General features: G+C 39.0%; 1 protein-coding gene across 3 annotated transcripts in view; it reads left to right on the forward strand.

Moving 5' to 3' along the window:
- The window catches only part of MATCAP2 (microtubule associated tyrosine carboxypeptidase 2), a 90,097-nt gene that overhangs the window by 16,570 nt on the left and 49,635 nt on the right, over positions 1-23,892 (forward strand). Inside the window, exon 2 of one of the 3 annotated variants that reach the window (XM_060156026.1) lies at positions 14,145-14,446. Coding sequence is in view for 1 of the 3 variants with exons in the window: in XM_060156024.1 (XP_060012007.1) it covers positions 14,021-14,446 (426 nt within the window). In the remaining 2 variants the exon portion in view is untranslated. Of the gene's footprint in view, positions 1-3,798; positions 3,962-13,748; positions 14,447-23,892 lie in introns of those variants that run through there. The other 2 variants (XM_060156024.1, XM_060156025.1) reach the window with 2 other exon arrangements.

The following is a 23,892-nucleotide window of genomic DNA, read 5'->3' on the forward strand; positions in this document are numbered from 1 at the left end:
TTTGGAAGTCCTAGCCACGGCAATCAGAGAAGAGAAAGAAATAAAAGGAATCCAAATTGGAAAAGAAGAAGTAAAGCTGTCACTGTTTGCAGAAGACATGATACTATATATAGAGAATCCTAAAGATACCACCAGAAAACTACTAGAGCTAATCAATGAATCTGGTAAAGTTGCAGGATACAAAATTAATACACAGAAATCTCTTGCATTCCTATACACTATGATGAAAAATCTGAAAGAGAAATTAAGGAAACACTCCTGTTGACCACTGCAACAAAAAGAATAAAATTCCTAGGAATAAACCTACCTAAGGAGACAAAAGACCTGTATGCAGAAAACTATAAGACACTGATGAAAGAAATCGAAGATGATACAAACAGATGGAGAGATATACCATGTTCTTGGATTGGAGAATCAACATTGTGAAAATGACTATACTACCCAAAGCAATCTAGAGATTCAATGCAATCCATATCAAACTACCAATGGCATTTTTCACAGAACTGGAACAAAAAAATTCACAATTTGTATGGAAACACAAAAGACCCCAAATAGCCAAAGCAATCTTGAGAAAGAAAAATGGAGCTGGAGGAATCAGGCTCCTGGACTTCGGACTATACTACAAAGCTACAGTAATCAAGGCAGTATGGTACTGGCACAAAAACAGAAATATAGATCAATGGAACAAGATAGAAAGCCCAGAGATTAACCCACGTACATATGGTCACCTTATTTTTGATAAAGGAGGCAAGAATATACAGTGGAGAAAAGACAGCTTCTTCAATAAGTGGTGCAGGGAAAACTGGACAGCTACATTTTAAAGAATGAAATTAGACCACTCCCTAACACCATACACAGAAATAAACTCAAAATGGATTAAAGACCTAAATTTAAGGCCAGACACTATAAAACTCTTAGAGGAAAGCATAGGCAGAACACTCTATGACAAAAATCACAGGAAGATCCTTTTTGAAATACCTCCTAGAGAAATGGAAATAAAAACAAAAATAAACAAATGGGACCCAATGAAACTTAAAAGCTTTTGCATAGCAAAGGAAAACATAAACAAGTTGAAAAGGCAACCCTCAGAATGGGAGAAAATATTTGCAAATGAAGCAAATGACTAAGGATTAATTTCCAAAATTTACAAGCAGCTCATGCAGCTCAATATCAAAAGAACAAACAACCCAATCCAAAAATGGGCAGAACACCTAAATAGACATTTCTCCAAAGAAGATATACAGATTGCCAACAAACACATGAAAGGATGCTCAACATCACTAATCATTAGAGAAATGCAAATCAAAATTACAATAAGGAATCAACTTATACCAGTCAGAATGGCCATCATGAAAAAATCTACAAACAAAAAAAGGTGGAGAGGGTGTGGAGATAAGGGAACCCTCTTGCACTGTTGGTGCAAATGTAAATTGATACAGCCACTATGGAGAACAGAATGAGGCTTCCTTAAAAAAGTAAAAATTGAAGTACCATATGACCAGCAATCCCACTACTGGGCATATACCCTGAGAAAACCATAATTCAAAAAGAGTCATGTACCACAATGTTCATTGCAGCTCTGTTTACAATAGCCAGAACATGGAAGCAACCTAAGTGTCCATTGACAGGTGAATGGATAAAGAAGATGTTGCACATATATGTAATGGAATATTACTCAGCCATAAAAAGAAACGAAACTGAGTTATTTATAGTGAGGTGGATGGACCTATGAAGTACCTAGGGTCAGGACAGGAATAATGACGCAGTCATAGAGAACGGACTTGAGGACATGGGGAGGGGCAAGGGTAAGCTGGGACGAAGTGAGAGAGTGGTATGGACATATATACACTACCAAATGTAAAATAGTCAGCTAGTGGGAAGTAGCCGCATAGCACAGGGAGATCAGCTCGGTGCTTTGTGACCACCTAGAAGGGTGGGATAGGGATTATGGAAGGGAGACACAAGAGGGAGGAGATACGGGGATATTTGTATATGTATAGCTGAACCACTTTGTTATAAAGCAGAAACTAACACACTATCGTAAAGCAATTATACTCCAATAAAGATGTTTTAAAAAAAAGAAATCAGTAAAATATGTAATAAATTATATAATGTTAAGTGCTAAGGAAAAAAAAAATAAAGCAGAGAAAGGGTGTAGGAAATCTGAGAAAGGAATGGAATTTTAAATTGAGTGGCCAAGAAAGGCCTCAGTGAGAAGTGACATTTGGATTAATTCCTGAGAAGTGGAGGAGCTAGTTCTGTGGGCTTAAGGCCAGGGTGGGTGCTGGGGGTGGGGGAGCATGCCAGGCAGGGGAGGTCCCAAATTGCATTGGTCATGAGGTGAAACAGTGCTTGGCATAGCTGACGAATATCTAGGAGGCCAGCGTGTCTGGAGGAGACCAAGGAGGAGAGCAGTGGGAGATGAGCCCAAAGAGATGGCAGTAGGCTAGGTCCTAAAGGACCTCATACGTAAGAAAGGAAGCCATTGAAGTGTTTTTCACAGAGAACTGACATTATCTGACTTTTTAGCAGGATCATGCTGGCCACTGAGTTTTGAGAGTAAAGAGGGCAAGATTGGAAACATATGGGTTTCATTTAGGAGGCTACAGTTATAATCCAGACAAAAGCTTGTGGTGGCTTGAGCCAGACAAGTGGCAGTGGTGATAGTGAGAAGTGGCTGGATCCTGGATATATTTTGAAAATAGTGTTCACAAGATTTTCTGACACACTAGGATGTGGGGTTATGCACTATCTGTGATACTGTCAAATTTCCATCATATGCTCCTAATTGGTGAAAAAGATACAAATTCTCACTTGTTCTGTCATTTTTAGAGTATGATTTTCCCTGACATAACTTCAACTTTCCTTTTGTTCCTGAGTTTGAAAACACATCCCACAATTATTTCTATGTCCTATCTCAACCTTGAGGAAAGATAAAGAGAAAATGTGGCTTTGAAAATTGACAGTGCCAATGCTATCTTATGAGTTTCTCAACTGTAAGCTCCAGCCTTATTTCACTTACCTTGTTGATGTTCTCGAGGCCTGTCTCAGAACCTTGCACCCGTTAGGCTCTCAGAAAATGTTCGTTAAATGGTATAGTCTCCACATTTCCCACCAAATAATGAACAAAAACAACAATCAGCCCCTGTCAACTGCACAATCATAAATTAAAGTTTGTATTTTAGTATTTAGTATATTATGCCAGGGTACTCATTGGGTAAATGTAGTTGAGCTTCCAGCACCTTCATTACTACCACCTGCAATCTGAAGTTGTGTTAGCTTTTTTGCACCTGGAAAGGTAACAAAAAGGCGGAGGAGACTGGTTTTGTAATTCGCATCTGGGACAGAGCGTCACGCCACCTGTCTCTTGTAAAATCTACTGAGGAGTTAACGCCCCCTTGAACAGCGCACAAATGTCTACGGGGATGATCAGTCAAAATGCGTCTATACGAAAGGCTGGAGACCCGAGCCTCTCCCAGGGCCCAGCCCACAAGCTCCCGAGGCACGGGCCTGCGCTGTGCACTCCGGGAGTTGTAGTTCCTCCTCTCTTCATGCGAGCCAGGACGCAGTATCTCTGGCGCCTCCAACGGCGCGCAGGCTCCGTGAAGCGCGGCGCACGCGGACGGCACGCGTTTCCTAGCAACGGGGGAGCGGCAACGTTACGCCGGCGGGCGCTAAGAGCAGCTGCCCAGTGTTGGGCGGCTTTGAGTACCTTTCAGCACCTGCGGGTTGGAGGGAACGCTGCTTGCAGCTTTCTGTCGGCACGTCTCCGTCCGTCCTTACCCGCGTTATCCTAAACCCGGTCGCCGACAGCAACCTTCCTCCGCGACCCCGCGTCTGAGGCACTGCCGGAGGCTAGAGGCGGCCCGCCGGGTTCCTGTCTGGCCCTCGCCCCCAGCGCCCGCGGAGCCCGCCGCCCGCGGCCTCAGCGGGACGATGCTGGAGTCCATTCGCGTGACGGGTGAGTGCCAGGAAGGGTGGCCCCTGGGCTGGCGGGAGCGGCCAGCGTCGTCCCGGCCGCTTGCGGCGAGTACCGGGAGGCCGAGGTGACGGTAGCATGTGGGCTTCGGTGCTCAACGCAGCTCCCTGAACAGTGCGGAACCCGCGGAAGGTGCTCAGGGAGAAGGTGTACAGGGAAGAGAGAAAACGGTCCCTTTTCCTTTTGTCACTTATTATCAGTAAGCGCGTGCTGTGGACTGTAGTGAGGTAAAGTGTAATAGATCGGCCCTACAAATGTACAATCTAAATATTGTTAAATTCTGTTTCAAGGCTTATTAGATATGTAATTAGGCATTGTAGTGCACTAGGATCTAGCTTTCTAGAATGTTCAGAAGTCAGAGCTAAGCAAAAGAGCACATCTCTGTATATCAGTATTTATACTTTTTGTATGTATGCTTTTATTCTTAAATCAGAACGTTTTGAGTTGATATTAAGAGGTCACTTTATAGTAAGTGTTATACCAAGCGCAAAAAATGTTTGTTTAGACCCCAGATCAGAAAGTTGTTTGCCTTTTGTTATTTTTAGAAAATAACTGTGTATATTAATCATTTAAAAATTATCTTACACAATATTAGAATAATGTCCTAGGCCATTTTCCCATCATTTGATTCTGCCTAACATTCCTGCAAGACAGCGTTCTTGATAACCTAGTATCATGACTAAAAACACCGAAGAACAGCAGAGTAAAGGGAAAGGTCTAATCTTGAAACTGCCTTCAAAATAAGACCAGATTTTTTTACTTTAAGGCATCGGTGTACCTAATAGACCATTTTTCTGCAAAATGTTAAATTGTATAACAAAATTCACTTTTAATGAAAATATTTATGGTCTTAATTTTATATTTCATGTTCCAGGTTATAAAATGAGGAGTTGATTTTGTGCAGTCATGACATTGCTGTGATTTATCTCATTGTTATTTATGTTGTCAGGAAACAGACAATTACAAGATCTAAGATTTAAGAGGCAACTTAAATTGGCATTAACTTTTTTTCTTAAAGTGATTTGATGTAGATCCTGTTCTTTCATCTTAAAATACAATGAAAATTGGAAGGTATTATTCTTTAAAATTTATTTTTGGCTGCGTTGGGTCATTGTTGTTGCACACGGGCTTCCTGAAGTTGCAGCGAGCGGGGGCTACTCTTGGTTGCGGTGCTCGGGCTTCTCATTGCGGTGGCTTCTCTTGTTGTGGAGCATGGGCTCTAGGCGCGCGGGCTTCAGTAGTTGTGGCACGTGGGGTCAGTAGTTGTGGCTCGCAGGCTCTAGAGCGCAAGCTCAGTAGTTGTGGTGCACGGGCTTAGTTGCTCCGTGGCATGTGGGATCTTCCTGGACCAGGGCTCGAACCCGTGTCCCCTGCCTTGGCAGGCGGATTCTTAACTGCGCCACCAGGGAAGTCCCGAAAGCTACTTTAAAGTACCATATCTTCTTTTTGTATTGGAACAGAGTCTCTCAACCATGACACTATTAATGTTGAGTCTGTGGATAACTGTTGCGGTGGGCTGTCCTGTGCATTGCAAAATGTTTAGCAGCATCCCAGGCCTCTTCCACTAGAAGCTAGTAACCCCCCTCCCCCCCCACAGTTGTGACAAACAGAAATGTCTCCAGACATTGTCAAATGTCTCCTGGAGGGCAAAATTACCCCCCCCCCCGCCCCATTTGAGAACCACTGCCCTGGAGAAAAAATATACTAGTTAGAAAAATATACTAGTGAAGGTTATTAGATAACGATTTAGAAATAACATCAATTAAGATGATTTCCCCAAAGCATAACAATCATGGTAGAGGAAAAATACAATTATGATAATATTAGTTTTAGAAAGCAGGTATCTGACCAGTTAGCAACAAAGTGGATCTCCTGTTTTTCAATATGCAGAGTTGGAAGTTTGAGGAGAGATACTTTCTAAAATAGTAGACCCACTCCTCCTGCCTCAGCTCTCTTCCCATAATTTAGTGGCAATAGACGTATCAATCCAACTCTGCATGTTGCATTTCCTGAGATAAGATAATCTGGCAGTGTATTTCTGTAGTTCAATAAAAATTCAAATAGTCATTTGAGACAATTCAAGCCTCATTTAAAACAACTGACTAGGGCTTCCCTGGTGGCACAGTGGTTGAGAGTCTGTCTGCCGATGCAGAGGACACGGGTTCGTGCCCCGGTCTGGGAGGATCCCACATGCTGTGGAGCGGCTGGGCCCGTGAGCCATGGCCGCTGAGCCTGCGTGCCCGGAGCCTGTGCTCTGCAATGGGAGAGGCCACAACAGTGAGAGGCCCGCGTACCGCAAAACAAACAAACAACTGACTGGCTGTTTTTCAAAATAGTTTCTCCATTTCTTTTATAAATTTCTTGACTAGTTAAAAGGATAGTTCTAGAACCCCATGCCTAGCATTTTGCTGACATATCAGAAAGCCCAGTTTCAACGGCCAGAAACTTTATGAAGAGAGTTTAGCTGAAAGCATGCCCTCCTTTTCCCTCACTATCACATCATTCATTGATATCTTAGAAGCCCATGTTCTTCTGGTTAGCATCAAGAGCATGCTTGTTTGTGGTAAGGGTACTGATGGAAATGTGTTTATTTCTTTTCAGCTTTAAAATAAGTATAGAGCAAACTGATTGTTTTATTTCAGGACTGAAGCAATTACTTGCTTCTGAAATCACTTCCAATATAGTATCTTACTCACTATTGACTTATTAGTCATGATTTAATATAATCTAAATATAACATCCTGGTGAACTGATTGGAGAAGTAAAATAAAAAAGAAAGATTTGTATGTTATATATGCTGTTTGAAATGGGATCAAATCAGAAGAGATTGCCTTCTCATAGCTTTTTAAAGAAGATGGTTTATTATACTAAAGCCACTAAAATGTTGATTCTAGAATGTAGAATTTATTACTTAATGTTAAATTTACCTTGGAAATCCAAATTTCATGATTCTGAATATCTTCCCATTTACATTATTCCATGGAGTATTTCTATAGGAGCTGAATATAGTATTGACTATAATAATACTGATAGTTAACACCTGCTTAGTACAAGCCAGCATTGTTCTCAGCACTTCATATATTACCTTTTTTGATCCTCCTACTGATACTGTGAGGTACATAGTAATAGTATCCCATTTTACAGATAGGGAAACTGCAGCACAAAGATGTTAAGTAACTTGCTCAAGGTCACAGCTGCTAATAAACAGCCAAGATTCAAATCAGAGAAGCTCCATTCTAAAGCCCATTTTCTCAACCACTAGGAAAGTCAGAACCCTTGTTTAAATGACTATATGTTGATTTAAGCCACAAAATTCAACATGTGTATCTCATTTAACATCAGTGGTACATTAGCTGATAGTTTACTCCAGGTGCTGTTAAGTTTTTATCACAGGCAAGTCTAATTTTTGCCTGGAAAGATCATATTTTACTTGACTATAAAATTGTTTCAAAATAGAAGACGACATCTAGCTCATTAAGTGAGTAACAAAATGCTATCAGAAGCCATATAAGATTATGTTATTTTATGAATTCCTACTGCCTGTATCTTGTATGTGATATAAGAAGTGATTAATCATCTGGAAATGAAGCTCCTTTGTAACAAAAGTGAATGTTTAAAACTACTGGAGACAAAAGTCTTAAGAGCAGTGTTTGGCCATGTGGGATGAATACACTTAGGCACATAGCTCCTGTCTGTCCTACAGCAGTAGGCACCTGCCATTAAAATTTATCTTCAACATCACTAATTGTTTCACATTTTTATGCGTCCTGGTATGATTTTTGCCTCAACCTTCAGGCATTCAAGTCCTGAATCCTTTCTCTCCTCTCAAATATTCTGTTTCCTTGGCTACCTCTCAGGGCAGTGAGTGAGCAGAAACAAACATAGATGTATGCCATAATGGGACTTATAATTTCAGTGATGAGGAAGGCCATCATATAAACAAATGTAAGACTGCAACCGTGACAAGTGAGTCAAAGAACCTTCCAGGGAAGTTTTCCTGAACAAGTGATACTTGAACTGAAGGATGAATAGGGATTAAGCTAACAGAGAGGACAGGGGAGGGCTCTTCAAACACAGGGAACAGAATATGAAGATGTTTTGTGTCTGGAGAGGGAGTGGTAAGTGTGAGGGATTGACAAAATGAAGGGAAGCTAGAGTGGACTGATTAAGGAGGAGCATTGTGCATGATGGGGCCAGAGAGGCAGAGTGACCTGACCATGAGTGACCTCATGTGCCATGATTAGGATTTTCTCTTCACCCTAAGTGGAAAGCCTGGGGAAGTTTTTCTCGCATGTTCACTGTTGTTTTAGATGATATTGAATGCATTTTCTTTTACCACAGACCATCATTTCCCAGCATTATAGAATACCCTGCATGCTTCTAACTGCAAAAGCACACCACCACAAGCAGTTTCTGACCAAAAAACAATAGTATCACATTATAAGAGTTCTTGCTGCTGATAGAGTAACACTGAAGTGCCCCTAACCGGGGCTGTGACATTTTTAAGAATCCTGAAGTATAGCTGAGTTTCTCAGTTCTTGAATGATACTAGCAGTGCCTTTTCATCTCTGTTTACTTACAGCTGAGAAACTATATTGGATAATGTTGAATTTGGAGGTATTATAATTAAAAGATTACCTGTTATAATGCAGACAAATTGGGCAATAAATGTTTTCAAAGATACTGATTTTTTTAAATATACCAGTTTAAAAATTATAGTGTAACTTACATTCAGTAAAGTGCTTGAGTCTTAAATGGGCAGCCTGATGAATCTGTACATATGTAACCACTGTGCAGAACAAGATAGCTTTCTAGCCCCCAGTACCCTGGTACCTCCTCCCAGGTTATAACCCCTTCCTCAAAGATAAGCACTATTCTGCCTTCTAATACCATACATTAGTTTTGCCTGTTTTGTTTTTTTTTTCTAATTTATTTATTTTTGACTGCGTTGGGTCTTCATTGCTGTGCAAAGGCTTTTCTCTAGTTGTGGTGCTCGGGATTCTCCTTGCGGTGGCTTCTCTTATTGAGGAGCACGGGCTCTAGGCCCGCAGGCTCAGTAGTTGTAGCACACGGGCATAATTGCTCCACAGTATGTGGGATCTTCCCGGACCAGGGATTGAACCCGTGTCCCCTGCATTGGCAGGCAGATTCTTAACCACTGCACCACAAGGGAAGTCCCAAGTTTTGCCTGTTTTTGGACCACATATAAATGGAATTATACAGTATGTAGTCTCTTGATCTAGTTTTGTTTGCTCAGTATTGTCTTTGAGATTCACCTATATTGTTGCTTGCAAACTCAGTTTGTTCTTTTTCGTTGCCATATAGTATTCTATTGTATGAATATACCACAATTTACTCATCCTTTCTGCTGTTGACAGATGTTAGATCATTTGAGTTTAAGTAATGATGAACAGCTTGGCAAAACTAAAGTGTTTATCTTGTTTGGGAATTGTTTTATTTTGCCTCTTCTTCTGTTTGTAATCAAGCAACCTATCGTTTTGTGGTATAAAATTACCCCGGGTTCTCAGGTTTCATAAGTATAAGTGAACCATATGAAATTGCCATTTTATGGGTCAAAATTGGTTGAATGGTATTTTCCAGCAGGCTTTGTTTCTGATGATCTGATCTTCCTTTCAGCCAGAGACCTTGTAACTACTGTGAAACCTCACCTATTCAGTTGTGAAACACTAAGAGTTTAGTGAGCAGTGTTCCCCTCTTTCTTCCATTCCTTTAGATGAGGATCAGGAGACGCTGATGGGTTTAGTGATGAAGGCCACTATTACAGAGAGGTTATTGAAAGAGTTGGGAATGGAAGCCAGGAATCCTGGTATTCTTTACTCCTGTTCTAGATACAAATTCAACTTTCATTGTGTTGGTAATTTCAGTATAGTCATCCACTTGTGAATATACTATCAATTTTAATGTAATATTATTTTCCTTTTTTCCCCTCAATATGGGTAATCATTTTGGGGTGAATGACTTCTTTGATCAAGTTATTTTCATTTTCTCCAAGGTTATAGTGAAGCAGATTGCTGGTGGCTAAAATGTTACATTAAATAGTGACTTTTAATATGAGAGTATGATTTTTATTTATTTTATTACTTTTATGAGAGAAAATGAGTTACACTTGCCCCCAAAGAAGCCTGCTTATGCTTAAAGTTTTGATTTTTCAGGAAAAAAGGAGTTAGGAGAATAGGATGTTCTTCATTGAACTCTTCTTCTTGTCCTTTTATTATGTTCTTAAGCCTGTTTTAAAGGTTGTTTTTCTTAAACAGTAGTAGTATTTAAAATGACAAAAACAGTATTTTAGGTTTTCTAGTACTTAATACAACTAAAATAAGATTAGCATGACTCTGAGAAATTAATTTATATCTATCTTGTAAGAGTTGTTTGAAGGTCCACGTGCCCCACATTTATGAACTTCATGGGATATCAGCATTTGGCAGGATTGACATTTACTAAATAGATACACCATTGGTACTCCCAGACTACTTATGAGCAGATGGAGCTTATAAAGGACTGATGCTAAACCTCTCAGGTAGATAATTAGCAAGTGAACTGAAATGCTGCAACTCCTGGGAGGGGGGAAGGGGTTCTGTCATGCACACACTGTAATTTCTCTCCCACTTCCCCAATTCCTCCTTGAGTGTTTTGGCAGCTGGTTTAGGACTTTTGTTTAAGTATCCTGAAGTGTATAGGTTGTTTGAGATGGGACAGAATTAAGAATGTAGATGCTTTATGACAAAACAGCAGAAAACTCTATGAACGCAGCTCTTTGATCAACAGAGCTACTGAGTCTTAGGAACCAAAGAAAGCACTTTTTACATTGAATATTCTTTTTAAAAAAAAAATCAATATACCTGTAACAAACCACCCAAATTAGGAATTCTTCAGAGTAGTTTTGTTAACTGATTTTAATTTGAGGTAAATTCCCACCCTTTTTTTTTATTATTAAATTCCCCCTTTTTATTATGAAGACCAAACGAGAAAAACCTGATTACCTCCTTTTACCTTCCTGGCTGTGCCTAGTCCTTAACCAACTTTTCTCGGTTTGTGATACCCTTATTCTTATCTCGGTTCTCTTGCTCTTTTCCTTTCAGTGTCTGTTTCAGTCTGACTTTCATTATCACCTCTTGTGTCCTAAACTTGTGGTGTCTTGTTAGGGACACTGACATTGTTCTTGGGCATTTGGACTGCAGCTTGTGTTCCTTAGCCTATGTTTGCCCATCCTACCCAATTTTGACTATCAGTTGGCAACACTTAAGTATGAAACCCCTGAGGATCTGGGACTTACCAGCCATTGATGAAAGTTTTGTTTGTTCTGTTTATTCACATTATTGAATGGCTTCTTTGTACAATTAATCTTCAGCATGACCCTGTGCAGTCTAGTTCCTATCTCTCAGCTTGTCCATGTAGTAGACATTTTATTTAGCCCCTGCAAGTTTATACTTTCATGTTACCTTTAGACAGCAGAATTCAAATTTCATATGTTGGCCTAGAAAATGTTAACTAGAAGGACTTCTAAGTACCTTACATATTTGGATTGTTTATTATCTACTTTTGACCTCATACTGTTTCTTTACCCTAAACCCTAAGACTTCTGGGCTTTAAAAACTTTTAGTGCAGGGTTTCCCTACCGTGGCATTATTTTAGGATGAATATTTTTGTTGTAGGAGGCTGTCCTATGTATTGAAGGATGTTTAACCTCATCCCTGACCTCTACCCACAAGATGCTAGTAGCATCCCTCCCTAATTGTGACAACCAAATGTCCCCTGGAGGGCACAGTTGCTCTCATTTGAGAACCACTGGTTCAAGGTCTTCCAGGTTATATTTCCACTTCTACAGTCATCTCCTCATAGAAATATAGAATGGTTCCAGAACTACAAATACCTGTATATCTAAAGTGGTCAGAGAATGGCATGTTTAGGGTTGTGCCATTCATTCATTCACTTATTTATTCAGTGTACATTTATTGAATATCTACCAGTTACCATGCTAGATGTTGGAAAGAGAAACATGAATAACACATGGTCCTGGTACCTATCTTAGTATTGAATACATCAGTTATTCAGATTACTGTGTCTTACTAGGGTGCTGTGTTTGTACAGAGGAAGAAAAGATGTAGTGCGGTGCATGTAGCAGACTTAATACTGAATGTGTGTTGATAATTGAATGAATGACCTTATATAATAGAATGAGCATGGACTCTGTAATCAGACACATCTGCATTCGAATCGCAGTTTGCTCTTCACTACTTTCTTGTCGTATAACCTTGAGCACATTACTTAACACTTCTGAAGCTTAAGTGATATAACATGCAAGGTTTTTGGTGAAATCCCAAACTCACATAAATGTGTCAACAAATAGTGGCTGCTATTATTATTATTTATTACTACTTATTATAGAAAGGATCCCTGAATGTCTAATCTTGAGTGAGTGAGCGACAGATCTATGTGGATAAACAGTTTTCTTTAAAATGGAATTAAATAAATTGTCTCTTTCTTGGCAAGGAAGGCAGCTGTCCAAGTCAGCTAGCGTTGAAATTGCCTCCATAGTAGGAGCCAGAGGTTGAGGGCTAGAGGCATAAGGATCCATGAGACTCAGAAAAGAGAGGTGGTTGAGAGAATCATGTGTCACATTTGCAGAAAGGATTTAGAAAGGGTTTATAAGCAGACATGGTCAGATAGGAGTTCAAATACCAGGATTTAAGACAAACTCAAACACTTTTGTCAGTTTAGAATTGAATCTGAAAGCTCTTAAGGGTTTACCTGAAATCCTCTCAAATGTTTCTCTTCCTTCCCTGAACCCTAGGTTATTGTCTGTATCTTTTGTTTTTCACATTTAAGCTTATACTACCTCGTATTAGTACTCAAATCTTCATAGGACTGCCTTACCTTCAGAGCCAGATTAGAAGCTGGTTGAAGGCAAGAGCAATGTATTTATACAGATGTTTTTCAGATCCGTGTATCTATTAGCAGTATTCCTGTATTTGTGGAATGAAAGAATGCAAATCAACAGTTTTAAAACAGTACACAAGCAACAATATTTCAAGTTATTCTTACCTCTTTAAAGCACTTTTGAGATCTAAAGGCAAAACTGACCTCTCCTTAATTTGGCATTTGATATACTGATATCTTACATAGTAATTATTTTTTTAAGTCTTGAGAAGAAAAACCTTGATTTTCTTTAATCTTAACCTATAGCCTAAAATTAAGAAAAGCAACTAATAAATATTGAGTGACATTACTATAACGTGCTTGAATGTGCACATATCATTTATTTAATTAAAAATTTTTTTTGAGATATGTAAGACAGTGTTGTCCTTCTTTTACTGATGGCTACCTTTATATATAGTGTCAGATTTCAAGATTGTATTGGCTTTGAAAATGCCTTGGATTTTACTTTGATATTGGTAATACTATTAAACTATATCCTTTCTACGAAATCCACATTCTTGGTAGAGTTGAGTGTTCAGATTATTTATGTATATTATCTCACATCTAGATTAGACTTTGGTCATCTACATGGTTTGAAGCTGAGGATTTTTATAGATAATTTAGCATATGTACATTCTGATAGAAGTGACCGTGTCTAGCTTGCCCAAAGTTTAGTAATATAGTCTTTTAATATTAAAAATGTCTTTTCTAAAAATTGTTGCAAAATTATAAAGTTTACAGAACCTTCAGAATACTTTTCACATAATAAGCAATTTGCTTCATCTGGTATCTTTTGTTATTTCTTTTGTTTTGATTTTGTTTATTAACACAGAAAAGCTTCACTGGCCTGAGCAAGAACTTGCTAAGAAGTCTATTCTAAATGCAGAAGAGTCCTTGATTATTGGCAGCAAAGGAAGCATTTCACATTTATCTCCTGGAATACTAAAGGACATTTTCACAACTGGAACCAGTAGTTACAATGTCCTACTACAGAGCAAAGAGGAGAAAAAGCATCATTCACAAAAACAGTCTTCCTCCACCTACTCCAAAAGATGTAGAAAACCCAGCAAATCTAGCTCTTCACGTAGTAAAGATCTTCGCAAGATGAAAGCCCCGGTGCCTGTGATGAGCAGTGATACTTGGTACTGCCTAGAAAGGCAGCCTGCTGTTTTTGTCACTAGTTCAGTGTCAAGTCCTGTAAAGTTTACACATGATATCTCTGTTACAGGAAACAGCACAGTACTGCCACCTAAACCCAAAAATGAAAGAAAGGTCAAGCGACGCCATTTCTCCACTCTTCCAAAGCCAAAGCTGCAGCCTCAGCTGTCTAGAAGTTTTGAAAAAGGAGATGACTTTTCTGGAAAGAAATTTTGTATACTGAGTGCTATAAAGCCCACCAACTTGGAGAAAGAAAAAGTGAGATTCTTTAAGTCTGACTATACCTACAATCCTCAGTTTGAATATGCTAATCCTTCTCTGCCAAGTGTGTTAGCCAAGCACAGCAACGCAACTGACCGGTTTCTTAAGCAGGTAAAATGCTACTTCAGTAGTAGTATTTCATTTTATGTAATGAAAACAATTATTTGCCATCGTATAGAAAGCCAAAAATGTTGTTTTAAAATATTCCAATTATTTATAGTTAACTCCCATCCAGGACATGTAAATATGTGACAAGAAATCTCCAGGTGAGTGTCACAGTTCATATGTAAACTACTTTGCACTAATCAAAATCTATAAAGAATCTATTATATAGACGTTGTGTTAGGAAGCAACTATATTAGGAAAAAGCTTCAGATTCTGGTTCCAAGCTTTCATTTGGGAGTTACAAACTTATGGCCCATTCGTCAGCCCACAGACAAGTGTTTGTTTTCTTTTTGATTTTGAATGCGTTAGATGGAGCATGCAGTATCTCTGGTTCTCCCTGTTATATTACATTCTCAGCTTGCTTAGGCCCCTAAAGGCATTTTGGGGACTAGGCTTGATACTTGCCAAAGAACTTTTTAATGCTTTACTGAAATTGTTAATAATCATCAAATATATAAGTACTCATTTAAAGAAGAAAATAATGGAATTTAAAAAATTATCTTCAAGCGTAGCAAATCACGATGTGGATGATATAAGCAACACTTTCCAAATTGCTCAGTTTAGATACTTAGCACACAGTTTTGTGTGTTAAGGTCTTAATAAACTTCAAAATCCACTTTATTGGGCTTCCCTGGTGGCACAGTGGTTGAGAGTCTGCCTGCTAGTGCAGGGGACATGGGTTCGAGCCCTGGTCTGGGAAGATCCCACATGCCGCAGAGCTACTAGGCCCGTGAGCCACAACTACTGAGCCTGCGCGTGTGGAGCTTGTGCTCCGCCACGAGAGAGGCCGCGATAGTGAGAGGCCTGCGTACCGCGATGAAGAGTGGCCCCCGCTTGCCACAACTAGAGAAAGCCCTCGCACAGAAACGAAGACCCAACATAGCAAAAATAAATTAATTAATTAATAAAAACTCCTACCCCCCCAACATCTAAAAAAAAAATCCACTTTATTTGAGGAGAAGTTGGCTGATGTTTACCTTCAGGGCACAGAGTTGAGATCATAAAAGCAGACTACATTTGGTTAAATTAATTTTGTACAGGTTTTTATAATGCATTAGGTTCAACTTGGCTTTGTCAGTGATTGAAAATCTGTAGGCTAGGTGAAGCTGCGTGATTCCATTTGCCTTTGGCAAATGCCCTATTTTAACATTTTGCTGCAGTGCAAGTTCTTTGGACTTGCAGCCAGCAAATTTTTTATTGTTTGTTATAAATTACATGGAATCTGACCAGTCTTTTAAAGCCATTATGTAAAGCTTATTCTAAGATTAAAACAATTTTAATCTTGCTATTTATTTTCCTTTGTTAGAAAAAGCCTTTTCTACTGCTGCTATTTTTTTGAAGGTACACCCCCCCCTTTTTTTTAATTGGAGTATAGTTGATTGACAATGTTGTGTTCATTTCAGGTGTAAAGCAAAGTGAGTCAGTTATACATATACATATATACACTCCTTTTTAGATTCTTTTCCCATATAGGTCATTACAGAGTATTGAGTAGAGTTCCCTGTGCTATACAGTAGGTCCTTATTAGTTATCTATTTTATATATAGTAGTGTGTATTACATTCCCTTTTTATTGAAATATGAAATTGTGCTAAACACTAATAAAAAGGTCAGCTATTATTTTGGTAGTGATTTTATGATTTTTTTTCTTTTTTTGTGTGGAAATTGCAATTGATTGAATAGGGCTTTCACTCACTTAAAATTTATGGTAATTATAAAAATCCTATTTGTTTTTTTCCCCCTTAATGCTGAAAGAGACAGCTGAGATTTCTTTACCAGATTTCTTTAATTTGGAGTCCTACTGCAAGCCCTACCAGTTGGGAAAGGGATTTCCCACCATTAGGTCAAAATGAATGCTCTTTCATTTTCTTGGATGGGAGTTAGGAAGCATCAGCAGCTCCAGGGATTGAGAATTGACAGTGCTTGGTTTCTGGCATCAGCAGCTCCAAAGATTGAGAACTGACAGTGCTTGGTTTCTGGCTCTACAATCTTTATTTTAACCCAATTCCAGCTTCTTATGCTTGGGTTGTTTGAGGCTTCTAAACAGCACCAGCAGTCCTAGCTGGCTGGTACTTCAGTTGCTACCATTTGGGAGAATGATTGCAGCAAATGCCAAATGTACTTTTCAAACCACTTTAATCAAATAAGGGAGATTTATCGGAACAAGACCCCCATAAAATATGCTTAAGTTCCTACTTAGCATCTGAATGAATTCTGACATGATACATCCTTCCCCTCCCCAGCTGTGAAGCTAAAGCAGCAGCTTCAGGGCTGGTTTCAGGATTCAGAAATGCACACAGAGGGGCCAGGATGGCTGAGTAGCCCATTTGTCTCTGGCCTCCACCCTTGAGGCCTTGCCAATCCCTAGCTGACAGTCTCTCAAGTTTCACGATCTGGATCTTTCCAAGGCAGGCAATCTATACTGTTGTTGGAGAGTGACCGCGGTCCTCTTTAGATAGGCAGAACAATGCTAAATCCATGCAGAGATAAGTCTACCATAGTGGAACTAAGGTAGTGCTCAGGTCCTGGTCATTCCTAATTGATTGCCCTGTCAATGTCAAGGAGTTCCAGGACTCAGTTTTTTTCTGGTCCAGGCAGTAGTTTCCTCAGGAGGCACTTAGGCCCTTTAGGTGGTTCAGAGCATCTAGCATGGGCTGCAGGACTTGAATATAACTCCAGGTGGAGCCTGCTGAACCCTGCTTAGCCTCTTGCTGGCAGCCATGGTGGGCCTCAGCTCCCCAACCCTTGGGACAGAAACTGAAAATGTCTGTTTTCTGAGGTTGTGGACCTTTGCAGGAAAGAGTGCAGTGCTTCCTGGATGCTGAAGAAGGGATCTAGGATGAGAGAATGCTGAAAGCTGTCCAGCGTCAGGTGCCTGCTCACTAGTGGGTCAGAAGTAAATCCTTAGTGGCACATTTGAGCAGTCAACTGGCAGCCAGTACACTTTCTGCCTTACTTCTCTGTGGCTGACCATCCTGGGAAACCTAGATATAAAATCCGTATGGCCTTAGACCCAGCACATTGTTGAACAAGATTGGAAGTGAGAGATGAGAAGGGTCTTCAGGGCAGTGTTGGGAGTCCTTGGCAGTATTTCCAACAGTCAAATGGAGATTACATATTTATGGATAAAGCCAATGGGTAGTTTAAATGATTTTCCACCTCTAGCTGGAATCGTGTCTCATTGTAGATTATGGCTAGGATCCTGCTAACTGGAAGCCCTGATTAGTAGAATGATATTTAATAACATATGGGAAATAAGTCAACTTTTGTTTGGCTTGATAAGGTAAAGTTTGAATTATGTTCTTATTTGTTAACACAATTGGAGCAGTGGGGATCATTAGTGATTGGTAAATGGGGAGAGAAGGAAGACTTTGCTGTGTTGGGTAGAGACCCTGGGCTGAGGCTACCCCTCTGGCTGTCAGGGAAGAAAAGGTAAAGGGTTGCAGAAGGAGTTAACAGAACAAGCCTGAGACTGCCATCCTTAGAAAGTCCTGCTTGCAAGATTAACCTGCGCCTGGCGTCTGGGAACTTGACTGGTAAACAGTTTCCTACACTGAAATAAAACTTTCCCTAAATGATAAGAGTAGCTTGCTGTGCCTAAATTGTGCAAACAGTATGCTTTATGTTAAATACTTCTTTTCCTTTAGGGAATCTGGAATTTTAGAATGTGCTAGGCATAGGGGTGCTTATGTGACCAGCTGATAATAAAAACCTTGGGCAGTGAGTGTGTAATAAGTTTCCTTGGTAGACAAATCTTTACATGTTCTTACAACTCAGTTGCTGGAGAAGTTAATTGCATTCTGTGACTTCATTGTGAGAAGACTTTTGAAGCTGCTGCTTGTTTCCTCCAGACTTTCCTGGATATCAGAAATGGGGAGTGGTGGGCTTAAGTTGATTTTTTTTAAAGGCATTTACCTTCAGATTTTAGAAGAAAAAACTCTGTACTGTCCAAATAAAACATCTCCATGGGCTGTATTAGTAGTCAGTTTGAGATTCCTGATCAGTTACAAGGTCTGGCTTCTTACAGCTTTGTAAAGGGCCATTGTGTTGCACCATTCCACGAGGTGCCATTCACAAATTGAGCCTGGGGCTCACATTCATACAATAGAGTTGATGTTTACCATAAGCATGGGGTTCTTCTTCGGCATTATAATACAGTACTCCTCTAATACTTTTTAGTTGTGTGATATTTGTCTTAGAAGTTCAAGTAAATTAAATGTATGCTAAGTTAGAAATGTTGCATGGAGGGTAGCTGGGAAAGAATGAACAAAAAAAGCATAAGTGTTTTATTATGAAATTGTTCACACTGCCTTTTTTTCAGGACCCTTGCGCCTTTGTTATTCCATTAAAATTGCTTTGAAATTTAAGGACAAAGGCACATGAACTATCTATATATGAAAAATTATAACTAACATTAATAGAGTGCTTAATATTTGCTTGTTACTCTGTATGCTGTGTACTTTTCACCTATTATGAGGTACAGTACTAGTAGTATCTAGAGAAGTGCAGTCGCTTTCTTGACTTGGATCTTAAGTTGCAGAACCAGGAGTCTTTCTCAAACACTCTGTTGTCTTCCACACAAAGGTATGTTGGCAAACTAGCTCTCCATTTCCGTGGTATAAATACTTCCACCAGGACCAGTTTCAAGCAATGTAACATCACTGTCATGCAAATTAATAAAAATTCAGTCAGCTCTGACAAGACAGCATGGCCGGACTCCAGCTTACCACTGTTTCACAAAATGGTTTCAACCAGGCTTTTCTAACCCCAGTGCACCCCCTGCACTCAAAGGGTACCAGGTCAAAAGAGCCTCACTTAGCTGGCAAGGATGCCTTTGGTAGAAGCTGATTATAGGGACTTGGAAGATTTTTTTTTTTGCTCTTTGTGATACACCTATGAAACAGTGATTATTAATTACTGTCTTTTGGAAGCTTTAAGACAAGCGTATTTACCTTCTTCCTGTTCAGGCACCCATCCTCATCTTTCCACTACAGCTTCAATCTCAACTCATAGTACATAGTTATTTAGTGCCTTAGGAAGAGTAGCAAAGTTAAAACTGGGTGCCTAGTCTGTAAACTGAGTAAATATTTGAAAGAGGCAAATATAAGGATGCCCCAAAAAGGCTGTCCACAACGTTGTAGGTGGCTAATTTCTCTCTTCATGCCCCTTTGACTCTGCCAGGGAACAAAGCAGAAACATCCCTTCCATTACAGCTCCCGCAATATATACCTTTTCTCTGTTGACCAACGTCCTCATCATTGCATTTCATCTATTTCCTTTCTGTTTCATGTGGAGTATACACAACCAAGTATTGACAAGAGGGTTAAGATTAAAATTAGGTATTTTCAACTGAAACAAAATAATTAAAAAGAGCTTTCAAAAATTTCTTCAGTGAAGTAGTGTTCCCATTGTTTTCCTATTCCTAAGACTTTATATTTTTCAAAATAGTTATTTGCAAATACAGTTTTTTATTTACCCATATTAATGGAAGGAAATATTTGTATGAATTAGCTAAAATGGAAAGATTATTCCCTGTTCCCTCCCTATCAAATAGTTCTCATCAGGGCAGTCATCTTAGCTTTCCTGGTGTGGCAATGCTGTACCAGCCATAGTAAGTAGGAAACACAGCAGTAGCAAAAGCCACAAACAGTGGCATGAAATGGAGATTGTAGAAGGAAGTGATGTTTAAAGTCCACCATCTAAGTGAAAATAATCCACCGAAGTGATTTATAAAGCAGAAAGCTTTTTGAAATCTCTTATTTGGTTCCAGGCATCTTATATTGTAACCTCTGGAGGAAAAGATGCGGTTAGGAAAGATGGGGGATTAAGTATTGAGGAATGGTAGTGTAAAGAAGAACAGATGTTAGACTTGTAGTTACTAGAAGAAATGTGCAGATATATTTGCGAAAAAATCGATGTCAAAAACATACAGTAAAATATCTTTTTCATCTTTCCATCTTAGCATATCAAAGCACTCCTTAAAGATGTTCTTGTTAATCTTTACAATATCTTGAAATATAACCCTCTTAGCCAATAGAGAAATGGGTCTTATAGCTGTTTGTAAGAATTACTGTCTTAAATAAGAGGTTTGTTAGACTTGTAAATGTAATTAAGAAATTCAAGAATTGCCTTCTTTTAAAAATATTCTTTGACTTATGATTGATTTTTAGGACTCTTGCTCTATAGGAGAGAGATGGACTCGATCTCTGAGGTTTCCCTTGCACGCTATGTTACAGAATGTCTGTTTCTATTTTTATTTTTGCCCCCATGCTATGTACTCATATAATCATTGCACAGTGTCCGCTTCATTTTCCCTATATATATATTGAGGGAAATAGACTAAATGATCCTTGAGAGCCCTTTCTAGGACCACACACATCTCTCCTAAGTTCTGTGCCCCAAAATACTATGGCTAATCAAATCAAGATTCCATTTCATGTCATACTATGTATCCAGTTGTCATGTATGTTGTAAAAACATTAGGTAACCTTCCACGTTACATGTTAATCACAGAAAAGCTCAGAGTTTCTGCCAGCTGTGTTAACTGAAAATTCTTTTACTTCAGACATCAGTGCTTTATTAACTCAACGTAATTGGCAGACATTTTGGTTTGTTAAAATTAACTTTCCAAATGAAGTGAAACTTGTTTCTCTAACTACAAAACCTAGTGGAAAAAAACCATTTCAATGCAGTTCTTTCTACAATGTATATTGACCTTGACAATTCAGGTGTATACTTTTCAAACTGAGGTTACTAAGACAGTAACCTAACAGCTGAAATGTAAAGAATAACCAAGGAAATCAGGGTGTGAGCAAAAAAATGTTTTATCTTAAATTCATGTGAATGTCACATTAAACTTCTCAATGTATCTTTATTCTAATATAGAAAAATGTAAATTGCTTATGGACTCTCTGGCAACCTGTCTGTTCTTCCCCAATGTGAGAAACTGAAACTTAGTACTAAGGTATTCCACATTAACATTATTGGTTTGTAAAATTAACTCTTGTCACCAAAAGTCCAGTAGCATCCTGAGGGGAAAGCACAGGCAAGGCACCTTCTGGGAAGGAGAGTAGTCATCAGGAGCGCTATATGACTCAGAGCAAGCAAGGGTTCCAATGGCTTGGAGACATAAAAAGTCATAATTTTACCAAATGCAAGCATATTGTCTTAATAAAACTTTGAGTATCGTAAACTTGATTTCTTATAAAAAGATATGTCCACAAGTGAAACAGTATAGTTGGAAAGCAAGATGCAAGAAAAAGTTCGTTTTTTAAAGGTATTTGGTGTCTCTCAAAAAGGCCGTTTCCATCATAACCATATTATTTAAGAATTAGGATATTACTTTATATTAAGATATCCTACATCTACTTAACTAAAAAAACTGTTCTGCTTATGTAATTAGAGTATCCTAAATTTCTTTATTACTGAATGGAAGTTAATGGCCCATGCTATCAAAGGTACTTGATAGTTATTGTAAAATCTCAGAGGTATTTAGAGAAAAGAACTCTAATGTCAACTTTTTTCCTGCATTGAAACAACGTAACGCATAACATTCTGTGGCATAGCATTGCATTTTCATTTATAGAGTTCAGATATTCAAAGTAAATACCAAGATGGACCAACTTTATTATGTTAGGAAATTCTGATTTTCTTCCTAGTTAACAAACTTTATACAGCTAGGGTATCTCAAGGGTGACATACCTGTAGGGTTTGAGCAGGGATCATAAATGATTGCAGGGAGCTGGCTGGGCACAGTAGGAAACTAAAACCCAGCAGTTATCTAACTTGGGCTACAGTTTGGGTCTAGTGTTATCATACCCTCAGAATTTTTAAGAGAAGGTAGGTAACCTGAATCTTATACCAGGTCTTCTAATTTGTAAATGTTGACAGATAATTCAAACAAACGTTGTTCAGACCAATGAAAACCTGTTTGTGGGCCACATTCATCCCTTGGGTTGCCAGCTTGCCACCTCTGACCAGATCTATTAAACATAAGCTCTGTTTTATTGAGGCCCATAATAGCATAACATAAAGACTTTTAAATGTGGTCCTCAGAAAATAGTGTCTTGGTTTTAGAGTTTATAGTGAAAATGGAATAGGTAGTTCATTGTTATATTAAAATGCATGCATAATAAATACATAAAATCACGTTGTATTCTAAAGCAAGACAAGTGTTCATTTTCCTTTTTTGATAGAAATGACACAATTGGAAATCAGATACCTTCACTGATAGCAGTATGTCTTTCTTTAAGGCTAAGTTTTATTTATTTATTCATTTATTTATTTATTCTTTGCTGCGTTGGGTCTTCCTTGCTCTGCACGAGCTTTCTCTAGTTGCGGCGAGCGGGCGCGTCTCTTGTTGCGGAGCATGGGCTCTAGGCACGCGGGCTTCAGTAGTTGTGGCATGCGGGCTCAGTAGTTATGGCGCACGGGCTTAGTTGCTCCACGGCATGTGGGATCTTCCCAGACCAGGGCTCGAACCCGTGTCCCCTGCATTGGCAGGCAGATTCTTAACCACTGTGCCACCAGGGAAGTCCAAGGCTAAGTTTTAATTGTACTCGTATTGCAGGTATTTTGTCTTGGTAGACCTCAAGTTGTCCAAACAGTGAAGGGGAGGGAAAAGCAAGCCTTCTTTAAACTATACCTCTCCCTAGGTGACTTGATTTTTTGTTTAGCAGATCACAGACTTTTCCCAGATACATTAAAGCTATAAAATTATTTTGAGTTTAGTACATCCATAGTAGTTGTGTGTCTTAAACTGGAGAAGTGAGGTCATTTCTTAACCTAATAGCAAGGAGGATTTTCTTACAGTCAGAGATGGAAACACCCCAATCAGATTGTATGTCCTTGGAAGAAGGTATGACCTTGATGACTCTTTGAAACAACACTTCATTGATTTGCCTTTGAAAACTTGCCTAACGTGCACTCTCAGGTTCTTTTCTTAACAGGGTTTTTCCTCCAAAACAGTTTGAATGTCTGCTTCTTCCTTGTAGGTAGTGAAAAAAGAGTTTGCAGTACTAAGCTATTTATGAATATCTTCTCCTGGTAGCAGTTACCCTATCACTTTCCCACTTATCATTGTATACATCCAAACTACCCCCAACCCTGATGACACAAATGTGCAGAAGAGGGAAAAGGGAATGGGGGGACGGCTGCAAGTGACATTTTTCTTTGTCCCACTGTGTTCTTTCATTTGTTCCGTCATTGAAGGCAGACTCAATTTCTTGAATCTATTTCCTAGGTTCTGCATATGTAGAATATAATTTATTGAAACATTTTTCTCTTTATTATAATCTGGTCATAGCTTGCAGTCTGTCTTATAGAAAACTGAATTACTGGCAAAAGTGTTTTTGCTTCAGTTTCTCCTGCTCTCCACATTGCTGTCAGTGTCTA

The sequence above is a fragment of the Lagenorhynchus albirostris genome, chromosome 8, assembly GCF_949774975.1.
Source record: "Lagenorhynchus albirostris chromosome 8, mLagAlb1.1, whole genome shotgun sequence".
In the NCBI taxonomy this organism is placed as follows: Eukaryota; Metazoa; Chordata; class Mammalia; order Artiodactyla; family Delphinidae; genus Lagenorhynchus; species Lagenorhynchus albirostris.